Source organism: Lobosporangium transversale, assembly GCF_002105155.1.
Source record: "Lobosporangium transversale strain NRRL 3116 chromosome Unknown BCR41scaffold_5, whole genome shotgun sequence".
In the NCBI taxonomy this organism is placed as follows: Eukaryota; Fungi; Mortierellomycota; class Mortierellomycetes; order Mortierellales; family Mortierellaceae; genus Lobosporangium; species Lobosporangium transversale.
In genome coordinates this window covers 482,762-505,183 of record NW_019028983.1, presented here as the reverse complement: position 1 = coordinate 505,183, position 22,422 = coordinate 482,762, and the positions used below count along the sequence as shown (strand labels likewise).

The following is a 22,422-nucleotide window of genomic DNA, read 5'->3' as shown; positions in this document are numbered from 1 at the left end:
CTTGTTTATTATTTTTTTTTTAGTTGTTTTCGAAGATATCCCTCTTTTTCACACATATTCTTCCCAAGCTTCGCATTTTTGAACACTTCACAAACACATACCATGGCTGAATCCGATCTCAACCTCCCCACCATTGTCCCATTGCTCCAGTCAAAGTCCACACCCGCGCAAAAAACTGATGCTGCTCCACCTCAACAGTCTTCGTCGTCTTCTTCTAAAGCCAACAGTCAGTCGGATGCCTTTATTTCAGAGCACCCTCACCTTGTCCCGTCTTCTCTCAAAGTCGAGACTGCCCTATTGACAAAGGAGCTCGCCAAGTTCCGAGCTTGCGACCAAAACACATGTTTCTACTGCCGCGAATGGGCCCAGTGGATTTTCAAAAAGATGTTTGGCAAAGAGAAGGGTAGCTCAGTTGCAGACAAGAAGGGCGGACGTGCTGGATCAGGAGGAATGAGCTCCACAAACTCGGAAGGCTCTGGATCTGAGCCAAAGAAGAAGCATAAGGAGTACGCCATGGTGGTATGTGAACGATTCTATCAGCAGTCAACTGCGGATAATGCTGCGATAGGGGCACATGGACGAACTCCAGGATCAACCGGCGCAGGATCAGTTGCAGCCGCAGCAATTGCTGCAAGCAAAGCTGGAACAGGAACAACCCCTGCACCCCCAGCCTCAGGATCAAATCATGATGGATTTGTGTCAGAGATTGTTGAAACTGTCCGAGAATGGATACAGCAGCCAAGTGCACTCTACACATCGCCCGAAGTCTTTTCTCTCATGGACTTTGAGGCTCTTTATGCGTTATGTCCACTTCAAAACCAGGAGCAGAACCAACAGCAGGATGATGTCACCCCTATACTTGCCACAATTACGATTGAAAAAGCCCATATGATTCTAGGCCATCAAGGATACCCATTATTAAAGAGAGTGACCAAGGCACAGCTTCAAAACCAGATCATGAACCCAACGTGTCAACATACTAAGGGCCATTCCAAAACGCCCGCCGATCTGGAATTAGAAAAGGAGCTTTTCAATGAAGAGCTCAAGAGGATGCGGATGCGTGACCAAGAAGGACTACGAAAACAGATCGGGCCCGTTTGGAAACACGTAGAAGAGGCTTTGGAACGTATGGAAGGTGCCGAGAGGGTCCGATCTGGTATCTTGAGTCCATCTCGTGCAAAAGAGTTTGCTCAAACGTATAAAGATCGACTGTTGTCATTCCAGGATGTAAGCCCAATATAATTTAAATGCTATCAGCGTTGTGTTGTGTTGTGTTGGGGGGTTCTTTTATTTACTCCTATCAGCCCATTAACACGACAATTTTTTTAACACAGATCTGGTCAAAAGTAGAGTCGTCTGTTAAAAAGCCATCGTTAAAGAAAAAAGGATCAACATCAGAGTCTATTGATTTAGTTGCGGAGGCTGATCAAGGATTCCAGACGTTTATTGATAACTTGCAATTCATCCACAAGCAGCTGATCACAGATGTATTAGACTCCTCAGAAAGATCGCTTCGTGAGTTTATTAAGGAACTGGCGGCAGCGCAAACAAAAATCCTCAAACTGGCACTAGCCCGTATTCAAGAGGGCAAGGTCGGGACAGCTCGGATTGATAAGATCTTAGAAGAGAGCCCTGAGAAGTGCCGTAAAGCTTTGAAGATGGTCGAGCAATTGATCCCAATTTTTGACACCAAGATGGCCCAGTTTAGAGTGCTAGTCTTGAACAAACTTAAAGAAGTTGACGAGGAAGTCGAGGCAGTGGCTGCTGGGTACTTTCAAGACTCTCAAAAGACCGTCCAGGGAAGGCTTGAGAAAGCTGCTAACAAAGAATTCCGTCGGCGGATCAAAAAACTCGAATTTCTTTCTGTAGAAACGCGCAAGTGGTTTTTCCAATCTCGGCTGACATTATTCTCCAGCTTGGATTTCGCTACTGTTTGCTTGAATACCCTTGGAATACTAATGGAAGAAGCCGAAGTTTTGGAAGCTGTCCAACTAGGTCTTCATGATGATCACTTTCGTTCTCGTGTCGTAAAATCTCAGGAAGGTCGCATGAAATTAGCATTACAATTTCGAGAGGGCGTAAAGATTGGTCGTAAGGTCCTTGCGGTTATGATCTCGCGCCTCATGATGAGAGAAGGCGCAAGAGCTATGGGTGAGATGGCTGCCATTCAGAAGGAAAAAAAATTCCTCAAATCGATTGGACAAGACGTGAATGACAGCAAACTTAATGTTAAGGGCTTCTTGGTACCTAACAAGGATGTCACACCTACAGCCAGCGCACAAGTCTCAGATGAGGAAGAGGGTGACGGTCCGCCAAGTACTGGGGCTATGAGTAAGAATAAGAAGAAGAAAGAAAAAAAGAAGAAAAAGGCTGCCGAGGCAGCTGCAGCGACCGCATCAGCGACCGCGGGGGAGACTGCTGCCCGTGAGGTCAAAGTCACTACGGAAGATATACCTTTTGAAGGGCATGCTTCTTCACAGCGTGTTCCAGGCCTCATTCATGTCGACCGTATTGAACCGCTGACAGCTTTGTCATCAAAGGAAGCCAGGGAGTTAAAGAAGCAGGCTAAGAAGGAAGCCAAACGTCAAGCCAAAGAGGCCGCTGAAGCAGAAGAGACTGCAGCAGCTCAAGCCGCAGCCAAGAAAGCGGAGGAGGCCCAACGCCTAAGGGAAATGAGGGAAGCACAGGAGGCAATCGAGAGACAAGAGGCCAAGGAGCTAAGAGAAAAGCAAAAGCAACTTGAGCTCGAGAGAGAGAGAAAGGCTGCTGAAGAAGCCCGCGAGGCCGAGGCAGCTAGAGCAAAGAAGGCTGCGGAAGAGGAAGAGGCTCGTCAAAAAGCCATAGAAGCTCAAGAGATAAAGGAAGCTATGGAAAGGCAACGAGAGCGCGAGCGGAAGCAGCTTGAAGAAACTATTAATGCTACTAAAGACATCAAGACAACTAAGAAGATCAAGGAAACTAAGGAGACTAAAGAAATCAAGAAATTGAAGGAGACGAAAGGAGCTAAGCAGACCAAGGGAATTCCGGAAACTAATAAAGACGAAGGAGCCATGGAGCCAGTTTATGCAGCCTCAACCACTACTCATGGCAATTTCACTTCTGTTGTAACACCAAAATCTATGACCTCGTCTAAATCTAACGAAGAGATCGATAAGGAAATTAAGGTGCCAACATGGGCACCCTCTGCAGCCACTCTTGCCAATCGCACGGCTCCAACTTCTGAGAAAATAGAAGGCGCTCAATTGGCAATAAGAGGACAAAATGCACAAGAAAAAGAAAGGATCTCAATCGGTGACGGTTGGTCACAACAAACCAATGGCGCTTCTCAACAGAAAGGATGGGGCAAACCAGACCAACCTGAGCAGAAGGGGTGGGGAGAGGTAGATCAATCTGAGCAGGGAGGATGCGGGAAAGTAGAGCAGCCCCAGAAGGGATGGGGAGAGGCGGATCAACCTCAGCAGAAGGTATGGGGAGAAGCAAACCAACCTGAGCAAATAGGGTGGGAGAAAGTAGACCAACCTGAACAGACAGGATGGGAGAAATCAGACCGGCCTGAGCAAATAGGATGGGAGAAGACAGACCAACCTGAACAGACAGGATGGGGGGAAGTAGACCAACCTGAACAGATAGGGTGGGGGAAAGTAGATCAGCCTCAGCAGAAGGTGTGGGGAGATGCAAACCAGCCTGAGCAAATAGGATGGAAGGCAGACCAACCTCAACAGACAGGATGGGGGGAAGTAGACCGACCTGAACAGACAGGTTGGGGGAGCATTGATCCGCCTCAGCAGAAAGCATGGGGAGATGCAAGCCAGCCCGAGCAAATAGGATGGGAAAAGACAACCCAACCTCAACAGACAGGGTGGGGAGATGCGAACGGGTCACAGCAGAAAGAATGGGAAAACGCAGATCAACCTCAGCAGAAAGGATGGGGGAAGGTAGGCCAATTTCAACAGAAAGCATGGGGTGGTACAGACCAGCTTGAGCAAACGAGGCAAAGAGATTTAGAGAAAACTGACAGATCTCAAGAAGAAGAGTTGGAAGATACAGACCAACCCCAGCAGAAAACATGGGAAAAGAGAGATCAATTTCAACAGAGGGGATGGGGGAAGAAAGACCAACCACAACAGAGAGGATGGGGAAAGAAAGATCAATCTCAAGAGAGAGGATGGGGGAGGACAGACCAACCTCAGGAAAGAGGATGGAGAGCAGACCTACCTCAGCAGAGAGGATGGGGAAAGGCAGACCAACCTCAGGAAAGAGGATGGAGATCAGACCAGCCTCAAGAGAGAAGCTGGAGATCAGACCAATCTCAGCAAAAAGGATGGGGGAAGACAGACCAGCCTCAGGAGAGGGGATGGGGAAAAGCAGAGCAACCTCAACGAAAGGTATGGGGAAAGGCAGACCAATTTCAGCAACGAGAACAGTGGACTGTAGCACAGGAGCCTGAAGAAGAAAACACTGCAGACGGCGCAGAGGAACTCTCCAAGCTTCCCGCTCAAGCACTGGTGTCCTTGGTACTTACTTTGCAGGCAGAGAATAAATCGTTGTTGACAACATTGGTTTCGATGCAGCAGCAGGTATCTTCGCTAACGGAGCGCTACTCGACCTTAGCGACGCTAGCCCGTGAGCATGAACAGCAGACCATTCAGGCCATGGAATCCCAGAAGAAGCGTGAGATGGAGGAAGCTCAACGGTATGTTTGGAAGGTCGAAGAACGTTGTCGTCAGTTGGAGAAGCACATCTTGGCGTCGCATCAACATCATTTGCAATTGCAACAGTTGCAACAACTTCAACTTAAGCAATTGCAGCAACCACTAGCTTCTGGATCGACAGGGACGTCACCTCTGGGCAACCTATCCATGCCACCACCTGGTTTCAGTAACATTCTCGGAGTAAATCGTCAGTCACAGCCGTCTTCCCCTCTATTGGCACAACAAACTTTGGCTAGTGGCAGTGGCAGCAGTAGTGGCAGTGGTGACAGCAGTGGTGATATGGACTCACCCTCATCATCAGCTATAACAACCACATCGACAATACCAATATCCATGACTGCCAGTTCGACTTCAATGGCGATATATCCCAACATGGAATCGCTTGTGAGTGATCCGATGGTGTCTCTAATGTTGTCACAACAAGGCTTGATGAATAGCTCACTCCTGTCCACGGCACCATTGCCCGTGGCGAGTGGAGGGGGTGTTTCTATGCCTTCAACAAATGCACCTCCAGGATACGAGGCTGCACCCAAGAAGACCCACTGGCGACAACGAGGCGAGGTACGTTGCGGTAACTGTGCTCAACTGGGGCATGCCAGTTCAGAGTGTCAAGCTGGATGCCGGTATTGCGATGAGACTGGACATTTAAGCCAGGACTGTCCTCAGATGACCACCCCGGATGCATAAAGAGGGGATGTTTTGATACATCATTACTAGTACAGATCAACTTTTGCCAATAGAACATAAAAAGCTGGGTCCTTTTTTTTATTTATTATTTGTAACAGTCAGAGCTTTTTTTGACATGATCAAGGGGTGTAAATAACATATCTAAGAGACAATGACTCGAATGACTGCGGAATATTGTATACACTCATTAACGTACAAAGTTTGGAAAGAAAAGACTGTGATGTTACTCTTTTTCTACTGATTGTCAAATGTGTCACATCTTTGTCCACCACACTTGTATCCAAACAATGGTGGGAAAGTTAATCTTACATTTTCTGCCTCTATTACAAGCCACGGTAGAACATAAGGTGGCGAGAGGCGAAATGGCAAAATCAATAACGCCCACGAGAGCGTTTGACTGGTCTAGACACTCTCCTTGTCAACAGATCGTTGGAAAGATGAGATAAAACAATAATAATAAAATATACAAGGAGGGTAGCGATGGGTGCCATGTCATGCTTTGGAATCAATGTGTTCATAGCGATAAAATTCTGAATAAAATTTAATATATTACTACTGTCACACGGATCAGGAAAACATGGCTTTTATTAGAGCTCTAGAATGGGAATGTCAGCTAAGCATATTTGTTGGGAACAAATGAATAAAATAGACGATTGTGGTTGGGTAGATTGTCCCGCTCGATACTACACTCGTACGGTACACTTTTGTTTTTTTTTTTGAAAAACAAAAAAGAAAGCAACAGCACTCTTTTCATCGGATGCCTAAGGTTGCTTAGAGTAAAACTTAATCGTTTATTTGTCAACTATCCTCAAGTATAAATAAAGCTCAATCCACCAATTCTCTCTTCTTCTCTCTCCTCTCCTCTCCTCTGCTCTCCTTCTCTTTCTCTTCCCCCTTCTCTGCCCACCTTCTGCAACTGACAATATAACTTCTATATAATTTTTTTTTTATTCTACTATATCCATCCAAATGGCCCCTATTGGAATCACCTCTCAATTGCCCATGGCAAAGGATTTCTCCTCCTTCCTCTCCGCCGAGGGCGCCTCTCGCAAGAAGAGTCCTCTCAAGGGTCTACTTCGTTTCATGAAAGGCGACATGGTCTCGCTTGGAGGAGGTAAATGTTCAATCCAATTCAATTCTTTCTCTGATACGTTCTTTTATATTTCGACGGCAATAAAAACATACATGCATGTGCACGTTATTTACCGGTGGTGTAAGTATTGGTGTTTATGTTATTAACATTGTTGCTGCTGTGCTGTGTGATCTATAGGTCTGCCTCACCCTTCAACCTTCCCTTTCTACTCACTCTCGGCCGAAATCAAGAGCGTGGCACCGACCATTTTAAATGATACTTCTGGCAAGACTTCTTCCGCCACCTCCGACCTTGTCACCGTTCCTCATGGACCACAGCCCGGAAAAGTTGAGAGCTTGAGTGCTTCTTTGCAGGTACTAATGAATGAGAGACTTTTGTGAAACGAATTTTAACCAATCGTATTTTTTTTTTCTTTTCCAATGGAGACTATTTCTTGTCACTCAAATTAAAATTCCTTATTTTTTTCCTTGTTTGATTATACTACGGTATAGTATGGTCTTGGAACAGGAATCAAGTCATTGCGTGAATTTTGCAAAGAACACATTAATCAGATGCATCGCCCTCAGTACCAAGACTGGGATGTACTCCTTAGTGCGGGCAATACAGATTCGTACTCAAAGGCGATTGCGATGCTGTGCAATCGAGGCGAAAAGATTTTAGTGGAAGAATGGACTTACCCTGCGGCACTTGAAATGATTGATCCCCTAGGAGTGGGCCATATTCCAGTGACTATGGATGGAGAGGGAATGTCCGCAGTTGCATTGAAGGATTTGCTCGATAATTGGGGATCTGCTCCTGATCAAGCTAAGGAAGCAAAGCCTCGTGTTGTCTATGTGATTCCTACAGGTCAAAATCCCACAGGATCGACCATGTCAATTCAGAGGAGACGAGACATCATGCGAGTGGCTCAGGAGCATAATCTTATTGTGATTGAAGATGACCCTTACTATTACCTACAGTTCAATGTGGATAATGGTTGGGTGCCCTCGTTGCTGTCCATGGACACGGATGGTCGTGTTATCCGCCTAGACACCTTCTCCAAGACATTGGCACCAGGATGCCGAGTGGGATACATGTCCATGAACGCACATTTCTGTACTATTGTCCAAAACCATAATGAGGTGACAACTCAGCAGCCTAGTGGATTCTCTCAAACGCTGCTGGCCGAGATGCTGGTCTCGCATTGGGGCCAAGAAGGTTACAACCGCTATTTAACCGAGAATGTCCGAACAGAGTACTTGAACCGATCTCGCCATCTCCAAGCCTGCTTCCAGCGCCATGTTAACTCCAAGCTCGCCACATTTATTGAACCATCTGCAGGCATGTTTATCTGGATCAAGATCCATCTAGAGCATCATCCACAGTATGGAACTGTATCGGATTCGGCATTGATGCTTCGATTGTTTAACAAGTGTATCGAAAACAATGTATTGCTGGTTCCAGGATGGCAGTTCAGCTGCAAACCTAAGCCTGCGGACTTTGATCCTGCAGATCCACTTGGAGGCTGGTTTGATGGTCAGGCAACCTATTTAAGGGCCACATTTGCCTATGCAAGTTTTGAGCAAATGGAAACAGCCATGATTCGCTTTGGCGAGTCTTTAAATGAAATATTCTCAGCATAGAGAAACAAACATCTTCCCTTAATAAATACAATTTCCATATTTTCAAAAAAAAAAAAAAAAGACAGAGGGGTTTAGTTTCCTTGCAAAATCATAAAATCTTTTTGGGCTCAAAAACGCGTTTTTGATGTGACTTGTGTGTAGGGCCCTAAATTTCGATGTGATGCCAAGCCAAGGCATCAAAAGAATCATCATCGTGTTCATCATCACTCATTCATCACTCATTCATCACTCATTCATCTCAGTGGATTGTCAAAAACTTACCCAGGATTTCGATAACCAGCAATACAAGTCAGAGAATTCTTGATAATACCGATATCATACTAATAACAGTAACAACACAGACAGTAAAAGCATACGTTTCTATATTTATATACAATGGTACAGGAGCATGTCAATATTGTTTTTGATATCGTTTATTCTGTCGACAGATAAATGTACAACGTGGAGCGAGCTGATTAAAAGATCTTTCTTTTCTTTTTTTTCTCCATCCATTCATTGATGGCATTGCGAGTTGTAGGCATCAACAACAGACAGACAGAACTTGCTGTCGGATGCACAACCCATGGGCACTAACATGAATACTCTAGAACCAGATCTTGAAGCTGGCGGCCAACCCTCGATTTTAAAGCAATCAAGGTATGTTTTTAAATAGAATAGGTAAATTAGCTTCATGTCCTTACTATAAAAGACAACGTGGCGGGAAGGAGAAGGATGTGCATTACAGTGTTACTTTATTAAAATAACAGAAAAGTGAGCAGCAATAGAGATCAGGCAGAACTAGCAAGGGACAGGAAAGCTAGATAAGAAAATGGAAATGAACACCAATGGCTGGAATAAGCACCTTTTTTTTATTTTATTTTATTCTCTTCAAGGACGAGAGGAGCAGCGTTGAAATGGGCAAGTAAATGTTTTGATAAATAAAATCAACAACATGGACTGCTGATGGCATACAATAAGGGCGTTGCTTTCATACTATTCTTTGGAATATATTCATAGCTTTTGCCATAGGTTGCTAATTACTGTACCTATATTTTCTTATTATTACTCCATTCTTCTTTATGCTGACATCTCTATGGTAGCCATCCAATCTGTCTCATATTCCATTTCCTATTCCGTATCGCGGCTATTTGCATCTACTTTTTCGGGACATGGTTCACGGAAAACTTTGTATTGATCTTTGTGCTATGCGTTCTCATGCTGGTCTTTGATTTCTGGACTGTTAAGAATGTCTCAGGACGTCTTTTGGTGGGTCTTCGCTGGTGGAGCGAGAATAAAGAGGATGGCACGACCACTTGGCTTTTCGAGTCACGCGATGTAAGTCAAGCTACCTTTCTTGCTCTCTCTTTTTTTTCTTTTTCTTTTTTTCCCCTCCTGCACTCTCTAAACGATTGTTCGCAATTTCATCCCTTGTCTAATTGATACAATTATACATTACATGTATAGCCAAACCGTCCTCTCAACCCTGTTGACTCTCGTCTATTCTGGACAGGTCTATACGTGGCACCGATGATCTGGATCGGCTTTGGTGTTATATGCATTTTGACTTTCAGCTTGATGTGGCTTTTGATTGTAGCTGTTGCGTTGGCATTGAACTTTGCGAACGTGATTGGATACACGCAATGCGATAAGGATGCGAAGCAGAAGTGGGCATCCGGATTTGCATCCAACGTATTGGGAGGCTCCGCCGCTGGCGGATTCATGGGCGGATTGATGAGTCGAGGTATCTCTCGCATGGCTGGCTCCATATTCTAAAAGCAAAAGCAAAAAGCAAAAGCAAAAAGCAAAAGCAAAGCGAAGACAAAAGTCGAAAGGCAAAAGGCAAAAGGCAACAATAAAAAAATATATATAAAAAAAAAAAAGAGCAGATTTGTTTACAACAAAAAGATTGGAGCAAAAAAAAAGTTCCTCAGACTTTAGTTGTGAGAATGAAGATGATATCCAGAGGCGATAAATATATTCATGCATACTTTTAACGTTGTCAAGTAATTATATGCCTGTTATGCGAACGAATGAGTAAATGAGAGAATGCTATCCAGACCCTTAGAGTAGCTTACCTGCACTCCTCTGTGACCACTTGTAGAAGATGTCACGATATTTTGATTCCCTTCCTAACTCGATCTCAAGCGACTTCACGGTAGTTTGTTTTGCGTTGATTGTTGCTGTTTTGACTCGTGAAGCAACTCATAAAGACTAAGTAATACAATAACGAATAGTTAATCATGTAATTAGTACGAATGGAAAGACAATGTGCTACTCAGTAGCTATTTGATAATTAGACTTCCTGGTAAGCACAATTTTCTTTGTCGCTACTATTCAACTACTTTGAGGATTGTTCGTATTAACGGTAACTGATGCACTCAGGAACACCTCTTCAAATATGGTTGGCAGTATTTAGCCTTCTTTTTTTATTATTCTTTTGTTATTAAAAAAGCACCTGAATAAATTAGTAGCAGTTGCTGTTCTGTTTACAGCATGCTAGTGTTGCTATCGCTCCTCTCACTCTATGACTAGGTGTGACGCCGTCTGCTGTCGAACTTCTTTCAAAAGTGTGCGCCGATGCAGGATCGGAATGGCTCGACAGCTTTTCAAGTCCAAGTTGGTCAACAACGGACATGCCTTGATCACTTCCTCAACCGCCTCTTTACTCATCCTTGTATTGACTAACGACAACCGGTTTAGTCCTCGGAAACGTGATAGTACTATGGCGGCGTCATCCCCCATCGGTGTCTCATCTAATCCTAACTCCACAAGTGTGTAGTTATCGGCTAAATAATCGCCCTCTGATGATACTTTCACCTCTTGAAGGCTTACATTTACTTGATTTGGTTCAAGCGGAAGCAGTCCTTTGAGAATAGGTGCCTTGACTTGCGTATATCCAAGCTCGAGGCGCCTCAGAAACGGTGAGAGATGCTGGAATAGTAGATGCAGGCAATGGTTCTGGAATCGAGATTTGCCAACTTGTGAATTCCCGAAAAGCGAAAGGGTATGCAAGCGGTATTCTGTGCGCTGGACAACCGGAGGAACGGCTACAGGAGCAAAAAATACATCTGGATGCGAATGTAGCGTTACTGAGTTTGATAGTATCGGCGATGGTTGATTGTTTTCCTCACTATCACCATTTGATGATGGTATCTTGGTAATAGAAGAGTGTATAATCAGTGGTTCGAGAAGCTTATACAAAAGCCCATCTTCAATAGGAATATCGCCACATGTAAGATATCCCATTAACAAAGTGTGGAGACTATTAAGCGGAAGTTTTTTGAAAAATGTCAAGACATCGTTCGGCGAGTATAACTTGAGTCGTGTCAGGTTCAGTTTCTCGAGACATGTCGTCCTGTGGCTAGGTGAGGTTGTTGTTGACTGGTCTTCAAAAATGCAAAATTGAGTGAGGGGCGCTAGACGCCTAACCTCAGTCGATGAGATATCTAATCGCTTCAAGGTCTTGCCACAGAGACTCATCAGGATTTTGAACCCGCGATCACCCAAACTTGTCATGGATATCTTTAGATTCTGAAGTGTATGCAATGGCAACGCAGCACATGAGCTGTCCTTGTCCTTGTCCTTGCCTTTGCCTGTGCTTGTCTCTGGCTCTTGCGCCGCCAACTCTTTTTCCAGATTCAGAAATATCGTGTCTCTAATATTGATCATGCCAGCCAACTTGAGAACCCTCAATTCCCGACAATGCCATAACATGTGCTTGATCCCCTTGGCAGTCGCTGCGGCTACAAAGCTGATGTTCAACTCTTGTAACGACTCGGAGGGTAGCTGGCTCAACATTTGGTCACCTGCCTTAGTACAGCCCTTGAGTAATAACCTCCTCAATGATGGACAAGCACTCACAAACTGTCCCAGGAATTTATCTGAGAGCTTGTCCATCCCATTCAAGTTGACCCGTTCCAGCTGTGGCCCCAAACCGAGAGTTTGAAGTATATGTTTGTGAAGGATTGAATCCGTCACTTGAGACGGGATCAAACCTTCAAGGTCTAGATCAGTGATGTAATAAGTCCAATTACTACCGCTACCGCCATTACCACCATCAGCGCCATTGAATGGCGATTCTGTTTCTTGATTCGATGGAAAAAACAGAGATGTCCAGATTTTGGTCGATAAAAGCTCGGGGCTAGCATGCTTCAAGGCCTTGAATAGCCTTGCGGATAGATAGAAGGGCATCCGCTGGACCTGCTTCCGGAAATGTGCACCACTTGTCCTTCCTCTTTCTCTTTCTCTTCGGTTCTCCTGTGCAGCCGAATCTGAGGCCAAGTGCTTAAAATCCTTAACGATTGCATGCAAACAAAACGTCCCCAAGCTGTATATCACTCTAGGCGGTGATGCTAACAATAATGAGGCGTTCATGCTATCACTGCTTTCCAGATTCATTTGCTCAAATAGCCGTTGTGCCTGGGGCTGAGGCTGGAGCTCTAAGGGGGACATCATTAAACTGGCAGAGTAAACCAACAGATCTTGCTCCGTACCATCGTCGTATCGATGTGTGGTTGAATTAAGCATCTTGCGCCGAACCGCGTCTTCGTAGTCCCTCACGGTCTTGATCTCCTTCTCTGAGTCTTCTTCATCTGAATCTGCGCCATAGTCACTATCGTTATTTTTTTCAAGAGTCAGACCCACCCTTGAGCGTTTGGAAGCAATAGAAGAAGTAGAAGATATCCGACGTTTTGTCCTAGTTGATTTGGGATCACTTTGTCGATCCTTCGTCCCAGTCTTTGTTCCTCTCGTGCTACGACTTGCCTTGCTATTGATTCGATTTGGATACATTTTTAATTTTAGTGGATAGGAAACATACCAGAGTAGAAATAATGCTGAGCTCAGGGTTTTATAATCGAGCTACAGCTTGACCAACAGTCAGGTGTAAAAAAAAGTTCAATTTTATGATCAAGTAATAAGACCCCTGTTTTGCCACCGTTTTTGTTCATAAAAAGCATGGTGCTCATTTAAATAAATATTAAGTTACTTTAATCTATTAAAATTTATCGATAGATTGACTTTTCATGGCTAAGTTGAGGTGTCAACGGTTAACAGGAATAGGGACATGAGAACATAATGGCAAGAAAAAAATAAAAAATTAAAAAATAACTAGGTCGATACCGTTTCATAATCAAAACTCTTGCAGTGATGGCATAAAAGTTAGTGAGTAGTAAGAAAATAATTAGGTAGAAGGATTAAGATGTTACGCATTAGTGTCATAATCAAATAATAATGTGGGAATCTTATTCTCTCTTCACCCCTGTCGTCGTCAAGGGGTCGAGAGGTCATTTCTGTTTGCTTGAACTGTATTCCTTGCTATGAGGCGACCGGTGTTGGCCTGGCGGTACTAGCCGTCCTCTGTTGACTAGCAGCATATCTCGCCCTAAGCTTGGCTACAATGCCCGTCTGTCGTGCTTGCTTAAGTAGTTTCTGGGCAATTTTCAACAAGAGGTCGTCATCCTGAATATCCATCTTTGCATTCAGTTTCTCCATCGTCTGTTCGAAATTCTTTTGTATCAATGATGCTAATATTGAAAGGAGATAGCAAACTTTCAGTGGATCCATACTTCGAAGAGATCTTCCATTACTTAAAAAAAATGGTGACACAAGAAAAAGGCACTTACATTCATAATACTTCAACAGAGCTAGTGCCATGAAGTAAAGCCAATCAAAGCCTTCCAGCAGGAAAACGTCCCAAATCCTAAGCAATGTACGATGTGGGACAACACCTGCGGAGTAAAGAGTGATATACCAGCGTGATGCGTAACTTGCTGTTGCAATACCCATCGCTTGCTAGTGGTCAGGAAGAACGAAATAATCTGAATAGGTGAGTGCAAATCCTTTGTGAGACCCTTTACAAAGATATAAACTTCTACTCTATACCCTTTAATTCACGTTACTCACCAAGGCTTCGAAAACGCGTGGTGCATAGATTTTTGTAAGCTCCTCCTGAATATAGAATGCTTCAAACAGTGCTGGAAATCCAGGGATAACTAAATCATTGATACCGTATCGACTGAATAACTGCGCCAATAGCACAAAGGTTTTCTACAATAAAAAAAGTTATTGTGCAACGTTAAACAGCAATGTCAACATGTTTGTGAAACCCTCTATCTCTGCACTCCAAAAGATTCTCCTTTTATATCAAGCACCTACCTCTTCATCGAAAAATGTCAGCATAGTTGCAACAATACTAGCCATGCCTTGACAATACCCGACGCAATGGTTGTAGTTGGAGTACGCTTTCAACACCTTAAAAAGTGAACATTGCCTTAAAAATGACAATATGATTAAATAAATAAGTACTATAAGCAGATCATAATCTATAGCAAAAAAATATTACAGAAGATAGATGAAAGCTTACCCTGGACCATAGCGCGTTCTGAACATGATATGACCGTGCATCGTCCTGGTATCGATAACAAGAGAGAAAAACGCAAGGAATGCATAGGCTGATCATTACTCAAGTTTTAAATTTTTTTAAACAAAAAAAAAAAAAAAAAAAAAAAAAAAAACGTACCGTGGGATGTCAAGATCGATTTGCTCCTCTTCTGGTGAAGAAATCTCCAACATATTCTATTAAAAGACGAGTAAAAACCAAGAAGCGTCGATTTAGCGATTAATTCATATTAATTAGCAGTAGCTCCTTCCTTGTATTCTGTCATACATGGTATATTTGACGGATATTAGGCTCAAAGCCAGACGATCGCTTGGTGATGAGAAAGCTCCTAAAAAAAACATGATCAAGTTGACATTGTGAGGAAGACAATCAGTTGATCAAGACGTATTTCCAACATTTCGTCTATGAAAAAGTTACCATGCTGCTGCTCGCCAACAATCAGGAATGCCTTTGTAAACCCTTTTAACGAACTATATAACGCAATCGAAATATGCCTCTTCCTGTCAGTAATCAGTTTGAGGACCCTCAGGATATTGTTTGAAGGGAGAAAAAAAAGGCAGTTCCATCCAGGTATATATTACTTTTGAGTTGTTGGTAAACGTGTATTCGGTCTCCATTGCAGCAGATGTATATTGCCGCGCCATCTTGGCCCACTTCAGGCTCCGTTCCTGTTCTTTCTCAATCATTTTTGCGTGGATCCTGGATATAAAGAGATGTAAATGGATAATGGTAATATAACTTTGGTTAGCTCAGATATGTCTTTGTTTAAAAGAGAATTTGCAGCCATTTAGAGACTAAAATCATAGTCCAAAATATATTAGTTTAATAGTCTAAAAAAATACTCCTCATGAGTGACTATCTACACTTTCAATCTTACTTGGGTTCAATCGATGCTCGCACAGACCTTCGCGACATTGATGGCGTGGAGGAGTGTGCACTATCCCTGTCTGCTGTCGGTGTCCGTCCTTCCTCGACTAAGAAACCGTATCTGAGAATCAAAGCATAAAAGATGGAACAAAAGTAAAAATAGCGACACATTCGTTAGTAGAGCTTTTGAAATGGCTACAGCACGCCATGTACAAGCATGAATCAGAGGCTAGTGCTTTTTTTTTTTTCTTTTTTTTTTTTTTTTTAACTCAACTCGTCAAACAAACAGATTATGTCAAAAAAAAATTACCTATCAACAAGACCATAGAGCGTCTCGTCCACCGGTGCTGTTGGAGTAATTTCTGTAACTCCTCCTTGCTCCATGTAATGTTGACCATAGAAAGCACTTATATCTCGAGGGATCGAGGTCATGGACCAAGCTGGAGAGAGCGATCCATCACCTCCTCCTCCATTGCCAGACATGGTCGATGTGCCAGCTCCGCCACCGAGAATCATGCTTGATTCTGCAATCTTGCGGCGTCCTTGCGTTGTTGATCCAGATGAGGCAGTTGTTCTTCTTGTTGAAGCGGAATTGGGTAATGATTCGTTCGGATGTCGAGTTGGAGAGGTCATGTCTGAATCTTCATTAGCAAGGCTTATACCGCTATTACATTCTCGATTTGAGCCTGCTACCATATTATCCCGGCACTGATCCCGGTGGCCCTCTTTATCTTCCTCTTCATCACCATCACGTTTGGCAAACATGCCCGCCCCTGCGTTTTCCTGCTGGTACTGTGCTTGTTGTCGCTGTAGTTGTTGCAGCTGCAGCAGAGGTTTTCCCCTGCGTCTGTTTAGATCTGCCTCTACTCCTTCTGCTGCTGCTGCTGTTTTTGTTGTTATATTTCCTGCAGCTACTTCTATTGTTGGTATTATTATTGATAGTGATGTTGCAGCAGGATCAGTATTATGCGTACTAATAGGAACATAGGAGGTGATGATTTTATGCTGTTCTATTGATGGGTCAATATTGCTTCGACTCGACGTTGATATTGATGAAGGACTAGGAGGAGGAGTTATGAAGGTCGATTCTTGAGATGAGATGATATCGATATATCCACCAAGGTGGTCAGACAACATCAAGAAATCTATTGACCCGTTTCTCTGATCTCTCCTATTACTGCTATTAATATCACCACATCCATTTCTGTTGCTTTTATTGCTGTTACCATCTAAGACATTGGCGCGTGTGATAGGAATCGTGTTCGTAGTTTCGGTTGTGACCAAAGTCCCTAACCGGACTAGCAGAGCAACCGCGCCAAACTCTGTTTCACGTGGACTGCCCAGCAAGGTCGCTGATGGAAGTGACCCAACAGGGGACGTGGTTGTGGAAAAGTATAAAGAAGAGACATATGAGGAAGAAGGCGAATAAGCATCAAGAGAGGGTGGTTTCCCGTCCATGAACAGTCTAGATTCATGAATTGTCTCCGACCCTGGCTCAAAGGTGGTGCTTGTTGTCATGTCACGTCTGGATGAAATCCAAAAAAAAAAAAAAAAAAAAAAAAAAAAAAGAGAGGTTTGAACACAAACAAACAATAGACGTCTAATGGAGAGAAAAAGAGGATGCGGGGGATAAGAGGGGTAAGAGAAAGAGAAAGAAGAGGCAACAAGACAGAAAGAAGGGAACTAGCAGAGCATATTTTTGGAGAAGGTGGAATTCAAATCATTTCAATCCCTTCAATTCAACTCAATTTAACCTTGACAAACTAGATGTGAATTAGACCAAAGACAAAGATAAAACAGAAGACAAAAAGAGATAGAGAGCAAGAGCGCGCTTACAATGAAAAATGAATGAGAGCCGATTAAACGGAATAAAAATAATATAATGTAATGTTGATGGGTTGAATGTGTGAATAATGTCCCATGGACGGATGGGTTGGTCAGTTGGTCAGGATCGTAATCCGCATTGGACTGGGATAGCTAAAGGGAACCAACTTTTTTGAAGTGGCAGGCGAAGTCTGTTACCGTGAGCATAAAAATATTTTTTTTTCCTACCATTCCCACTAACTCTGGTAATTGTAGTAACAACTATGGGAAGTATGAAGGGATTGTTTTATGAATGGTATTTCGGTATGGTTGGTATGTTATGCTTGTTATGAATGGTAATGGTATGAATGACATCCTGCATAATAGGTGTGTTCAGCTCAGTAGAAAATAAAAGTGTGAAAGCTCTTATGAGATCTGACTGGATTGGCTCGCTGCTCTTCCTCGAGAGAGGTTGGACCATTGGAGGATGGCAACTAAAAGCCAAACTGGACGCTCCCAACAGTTTTTTTTCATAGCCAGTTTTGCAAGTTGCAACACATGGCTCAAAACTCAAGGGAAATACTCGTGTTGGCTACTGCCTATGCCTATTCGTGTGAGGACGACAAACGGCAATGAAAATCATAATACTACACAATGCTGTAACTCTTCAATGCTTCGCAGGGCCCCTCCAGGGGCGGGTGAATGTGTTGCGATCTGAACATCTCCCCTACATCCAGGAGCACATGCTCAATCATGAGGTATGCTAAAACTAAAAAAAAAAAAAAAAAAAAAAAAAAAAACTGCTCTTGTAAACAATAGGGTAAATACCCTTCATTTAAGGTCTTAAAAGTATGGATGAGATGATCAAGAGTTATTCTCATAGCTAGATGTGACTTGACTCGATAAATAATGTAAGCTTTTTTTTTTTTATCTTAATTGTTCGTACACAACACATTTTGATTGATCAGAAGTAAGAATAAGTATCTTTAGACCATCAGCCGTTGCACTTAATTCCTACAACAAAAGGAGACAGGGGAGGAAGACAGGGGAGGGATAGTAGCTTAAAAAAAAAGTAAGGAGGTGAGGGGAAAGGTGATTGAAGGATCAATGAATGCAATACAAAGATCTGCTTGTTGACCACACCAAAAACTATTAAAATCCACTCTTTCTTAATTCGAAACATGGCGTAACATGGCGTCTAATCAAGGACAGAATTGTGCCCAATGCGTTGCGCCACACAATTACCAGACGTTTGAGGATTGCAAAAATAATTCTTAATTTGGTTTTTTTGTCCTGTCGTCGTTCATTTTAATTGTGTACTTCATAAAAATTTCTAAATGGCATTATTTACACGATGTGTCCTGATTTCGACCCCCTGAATCTAATTATTACTATATTTTTTGCTTTGTTTTAGAGTTTTAGAAAACTGGAACGCCTCCAACAACATCTGCGGGTTTCTTGGCTTCACCAGTCAATGCCTCTGCCAGGAAGGCATACTCTTCAGCCAAGTGAACCTTCTTGTTACCAGTGGCGACAGAAGCAGAAGGCTCACGACCAGCATAACGAACTTCCTTGTTAGCATGGTTGGCAGTCTCACGAAGCGAGGTACGGATGCGTGGAGCAACATGGGCCCAAGCGCCCATATTCAGAGGCTCCTCTTGACACCAAACAATCTCCGCGTTGGGATACTTGTCAGCGTACTCCTTGACTCTGTCATAGGGGAAGGGGCTCAACTGCTCAACGCGAGAAATAACCACATCATCAATCTTGTTCTGCTCACGAGCCTTGACCAAGGCATAGTAGACTTGACCAGAGCAGAAAATGTGCTTCTTGATCTTGTCGGGGCTAACAAGGTTTTTATCATCAGCCTCAGGGATGAAGCGCCGGAACCGAGTATCTCCAGTCATCTCCTCCAAAGAAGAGCGAGCCATAGGGTGACGCAACAACAACTTGGAGTTGAAGACGATCAAAGGTTTGCGGTAGTCGCGGTGAATCTGGCGACGGAGGACATGGAAGTAGTTGGCAGGAGTGGAGCAGTAGACCACTTGCATGTTGCAGTCCTGGTGCTGACGCGAGAGCTTCTCTTCCGACGGGAACTGATTGGGATTGTCATCACACATTTGGAGGTAACGCTCGATACGGGCACTGGAGTGCTCAGGACCTTGTCCATCATAGCCATGGGGCAATAGCATGGTCAGTCCTGTACGTTGGAGCCACTTCTTCTCTCCAGAGGCAATGAACTGGTCAATGATACATTGAGCATTGTTGGCAAAGTCTCCGAATTGAGCCTCCCAGAGAATAAGCGAGTTAGGGTTGACAAGTGAATATCCAAGCTCAAAGCCAAGGGCACCAAATTCGGAAAGTGACGAGTTGCTGACTGAGAAAGCAGCTTGGCCGTGACTAATATTCTTGAGAGGGACATGGAGCTTGTCAGTCTCCTGGTCGTGAAGGACAGCATGACGCTGCGAGAAAGTTCCACGTTCAACATCTTGACCAGCCAAACGGACGTGCTTGCCCTCTGAGAGCAAAGTGCCGAAAGCCAAGCCCTCGGCAGTGGCCCAATCAATGTTGGAGCCAGTCTCAATGGTCTTGGCACGAGCCTTCATGATGCGGGCCAAATTGGAGTGAATCTTGAAGCCAGGAGGATACGAGCTAATGGTATTTCCAACATGCTTCAGGGTCTCCATAGCAGCACCAGTGGGGAACGTGGGAAGAATTTCTGTAGCCAGCTCAGCAGGAGATTTGAATCCATGCCACGAGCTAGTCATCCATTCCTTAGGTTGGGCCTTGTAACCCTTGCTCTTGGAATAGTTCTCTTCAAGAATGTCCCAGATGCGCTTCTTCATTTCATCAATTTGTTCCTCCTTGAAGGTGCCCTCCTCGATGAGCTTATCAATGTATTTGTTCAAGGCGGGAGGCTGGTGCTCAATAGCTTTATACATGATGGGCTGAGTGAAGCTGGGCTGATCAGTCTCATTGTGTCCATGACGTCTGTAACAGACAAGATCAATAACAACATCGGTGTGGAATTCCTTGCGCCAGTCAGCAGCCAACTGATGAACAAAGTTGACAGCCTCGACATCATCAGCATTGACATGGAAGATAGGAGCGTTGATCGATTTTGCAATGTCGGTACAGTAAGCAGTCGAACGAGCGAAGCGGGGGTCAGTAGTGAAACCGATCTGGTTGTTGACAACAATGTGGACAGTACCTCCAGTCGAGTAAGCAGGGAGATCCATGAACCCCAAGGTCTCATAGACGACGCCCTGTCCTGCAAAAGCAGCATCACCGTGCAAGAGAACAGCGAGTGAGCGAGTTCTCTCTTTATCGTCCATGTAATGCTGGATGGCGTGAGTCTTGCCGAGGACGACACCATCAGCAGCCTCCAAATGAGAAGGATTAGCGACTAAAGATAAGTGAACAGGCTTGCCCGAGGGTGTGGGGCGGTTATAGTTCATTCCCAAGTGGTACTTGACGTCTCCAGAGAAGCCATCCTGAGCAGAGTTGCCGCTGAACTCTGAGAAGATGGACTCGTGGGGCTTGCGCACAACATTGGATAAGACGTTGAGACGACCACGATGAGGCATTCCCATGACAATAGACTCGACACCATGCTCGACAGATCGATCAATCTATGTAGACCCAAATAATAAATGATTGATTAATAATAATAATAATAATAGTAATAATAATAATAATAATAATAGTAATAATAATAATAATAATAATAATAATAGTAATAATAATAATAGTAATCATAATAATAATAATAATAATAATAATAATAATAGTAATAATAATAATAATAATAATAGTAATCATAATAATAATAATAATAATAATAATGATGATGATAATGATAATGATAATGATAATGATAATGATAATATATAAACTAGATGCTGTCTACGGTTTACTTACCAAAGCTTTCATTCCGGGAATCAAACTCTCGCCTCCCTCAAGACCGAAGCGCTTTTCACTGGGATACTTTGATGCGACAAAACGCTCAAATGAATCAGACCAGATCATGCGATCAAGAATCATGGTCTTCTCTTCGGTGGTATACTTGTAAGGACGAGGAACCTCAACACGTTGTCTAATCCAGTCGCAGCGCTCTCTGTCGGGGATATGAATGTACTCAACACCAATAGAGCCACCTATGAAATGGAAAAACAGTAATACCCGAAGGAAAAAAAAGCGTTAATGGAAAAAATCATTTTAAGACACAGCTGGGTTCTTGATCGCAGTATAACTAAAAATGAGTCCGTCATGGCCACACAAAAGATACACCGATGACGTAATCAACTCATTCGCAGGCTCATCCGCTGGGAACCAACATCACTCATCCATGCGTTGCCATTAATGTTATTATGTTGGTCATGGAAATGTCACTCATCGCTTTCTGTTGAATTTGTCACTGCCTTTCTATTGAAACTGCTGTGTAGTGTATGATGCGTCTGTGCTAATGTCCTGCATCATGGTTTTCCCCGTTTTTCTGTTATTCCTCAGTCTTCAATGGCTGTTATGAATGAACTTTGGGCAAAAGCCAATTTTATAAATAATTGATGATACTTACAATAGATAGTCCTCAAGTGGTCAACAATCTCGCGCAATGTCTTCTTGCTGCCAGTATCAAGGAAGCCAGGAAGAATGCCAGGTCCAAGGGAGAAAGTGCGATCCAAATCTTTTTCCGTAAAGCCATAGTGGTTTAGATCCAGCTCACGAGGAGAGACCGCTGCCAAATCGGTCTTGTTGATACCAAGAGGATCAAGACGGGCAACATGATGTCCACGAGCCTGGTAGGCACGCACTAAAAGTTGGACCTTGAGATGATCAATGACATCCGAAGAACCGACTTGGGAACCAGGAACAAGAGTTGGCACTCCGCCACTAGGAGGAATGGTGGGTGCTGATTGAAATGATTGAGAACATGACATTCCTTGGGAATGATTCCTAAAGTAGATCTGCCACGAGAGATGAACAGAACTAGGGTCCTTAAGCCAAGCGGCATACATCTCCTCTACATAACCGGCCGAGTTGCCCTGAAGGAAGGCATCCTTGGCAGCAGGCAAATCGTCTTTTGCTGCCGTGGTTGTGGAAAAAGCTTTACGAGCAGTCATAAAAGTGGCAACAGGGGCCGTGGTACGAGCCAGACTGGAACGAACCAAGAGCGCAGACTGGCGCGCCATCGGCTTAATAGTGGCGGTACGGGCAAAGGAGCTCAGGGGTAAAGGCATTATGGAAAAGATGGGGGTTTGC

The 22,422-nt window shown here is 43.7% G+C and overlaps 6 protein-coding genes across 6 annotated transcripts; 3 read left to right on the top strand and 3 right to left on the bottom strand.

Moving 5' to 3' along the window:
• The first annotated feature begins 37 nt into the window (after positions 1–37).
• On the top strand, positions 38–5,468 carry BCR41DRAFT_419419 (hypothetical protein). Its single transcript, XM_022029758.1, has 2 exons — positions 38–1,227; positions 1,335–5,468. The coding sequence occupies exons 1-2, from the start codon at positions 103–105 to the stop codon at positions 5,397–5,399; spliced, it is 5,190 nt and encodes a 1,729-aa protein (XP_021884744.1). The 5' UTR covers positions 38–102; the 3' UTR covers positions 5,400–5,468.
• A 933-nt stretch (positions 5,469–6,401) lies between these two features.
• Positions 6,402–8,114, top strand: BCR41DRAFT_300662 (pyridoxal phosphate-dependent transferase; the record flags this gene model as incomplete). The annotated part of the gene is made up of 3 exons (XM_022020582.1): positions 6,402–6,513; positions 6,670–6,845; positions 6,984–8,114. 3 exons carry the CDS (start codon positions 6,402–6,404, stop codon positions 8,112–8,114), a joined length of 1,419 nt encoding a protein of 472 aa, XP_021884743.1.
• Positions 8,115–8,303: 189 nt separating this feature from the next.
• On the top strand, positions 8,304–9,944 carry BCR41DRAFT_347199 (hypothetical protein). Its single transcript, XM_022023054.1, is given in 5 exon segments — positions 8,304–8,490; positions 8,508–8,509; positions 8,630–8,750; positions 9,194–9,428; positions 9,558–9,944. The coding sequence occupies 3 exon segments, from the start codon at positions 8,677–8,679 to the stop codon at positions 9,864–9,866; spliced, it is 618 nt and encodes a 205-aa protein (XP_021884742.1). The 5' UTR covers positions 8,304–8,490; positions 8,508–8,509; positions 8,630–8,676; the 3' UTR covers positions 9,867–9,944.
• A 601-nt stretch (positions 9,945–10,545) lies between these two features.
• On the bottom strand, positions 10,546–12,895 carry BCR41DRAFT_347197 (hypothetical protein). Its single transcript, XM_022023053.1, has one exon. It carries the CDS (start codon positions 12,882–12,884, stop codon positions 10,611–10,613), a length of 2,274 nt encoding a protein of 757 aa, XP_021884741.1. The 5' UTR covers positions 12,885–12,895; the 3' UTR covers positions 10,546–10,610.
• A 203-nt stretch (positions 12,896–13,098) lies between these two features.
• BCR41DRAFT_347195 (rab-GTPase-TBC domain-domain-containing protein) lies at positions 13,099–16,691 on the bottom strand. Its single transcript, XM_022023052.1, has 11 exons — positions 15,671–16,691; positions 15,371–15,481; positions 15,075–15,192; positions 14,911–14,963; positions 14,761–14,821; positions 14,614–14,669; positions 14,458–14,502; positions 14,250–14,364; positions 13,998–14,141; positions 13,718–13,886; positions 13,099–13,618 (listed from the first exon to the last, which is right to left on the bottom strand). The coding sequence occupies exons 1-11, from the start codon at positions 16,495–16,497 to the stop codon at positions 13,410–13,412; spliced, it is 1,908 nt and encodes a 635-aa protein (XP_021884740.1). The 5' UTR covers positions 16,498–16,691; the 3' UTR covers positions 13,099–13,409.
• A 1,890-nt stretch (positions 16,692–18,581) lies between these two features.
• BCR41DRAFT_300402 (2-oxoglutarate dehydrogenase complex E1 component mitochondrial precursor) lies at positions 18,582–22,283 on the bottom strand (the record flags this gene model as incomplete). The annotated part of the gene is made up of 3 exons (XM_022020569.1): positions 18,582–20,795; positions 21,085–21,320; positions 21,740–22,283. The coding sequence occupies 3 exons, from the start codon at positions 22,281–22,283 to the stop codon at positions 18,582–18,584; spliced, it is 2,994 nt and encodes a 997-aa protein (XP_021884739.1).
• Between the last annotated feature and the right edge of the window lie 139 nt (positions 22,284–22,422).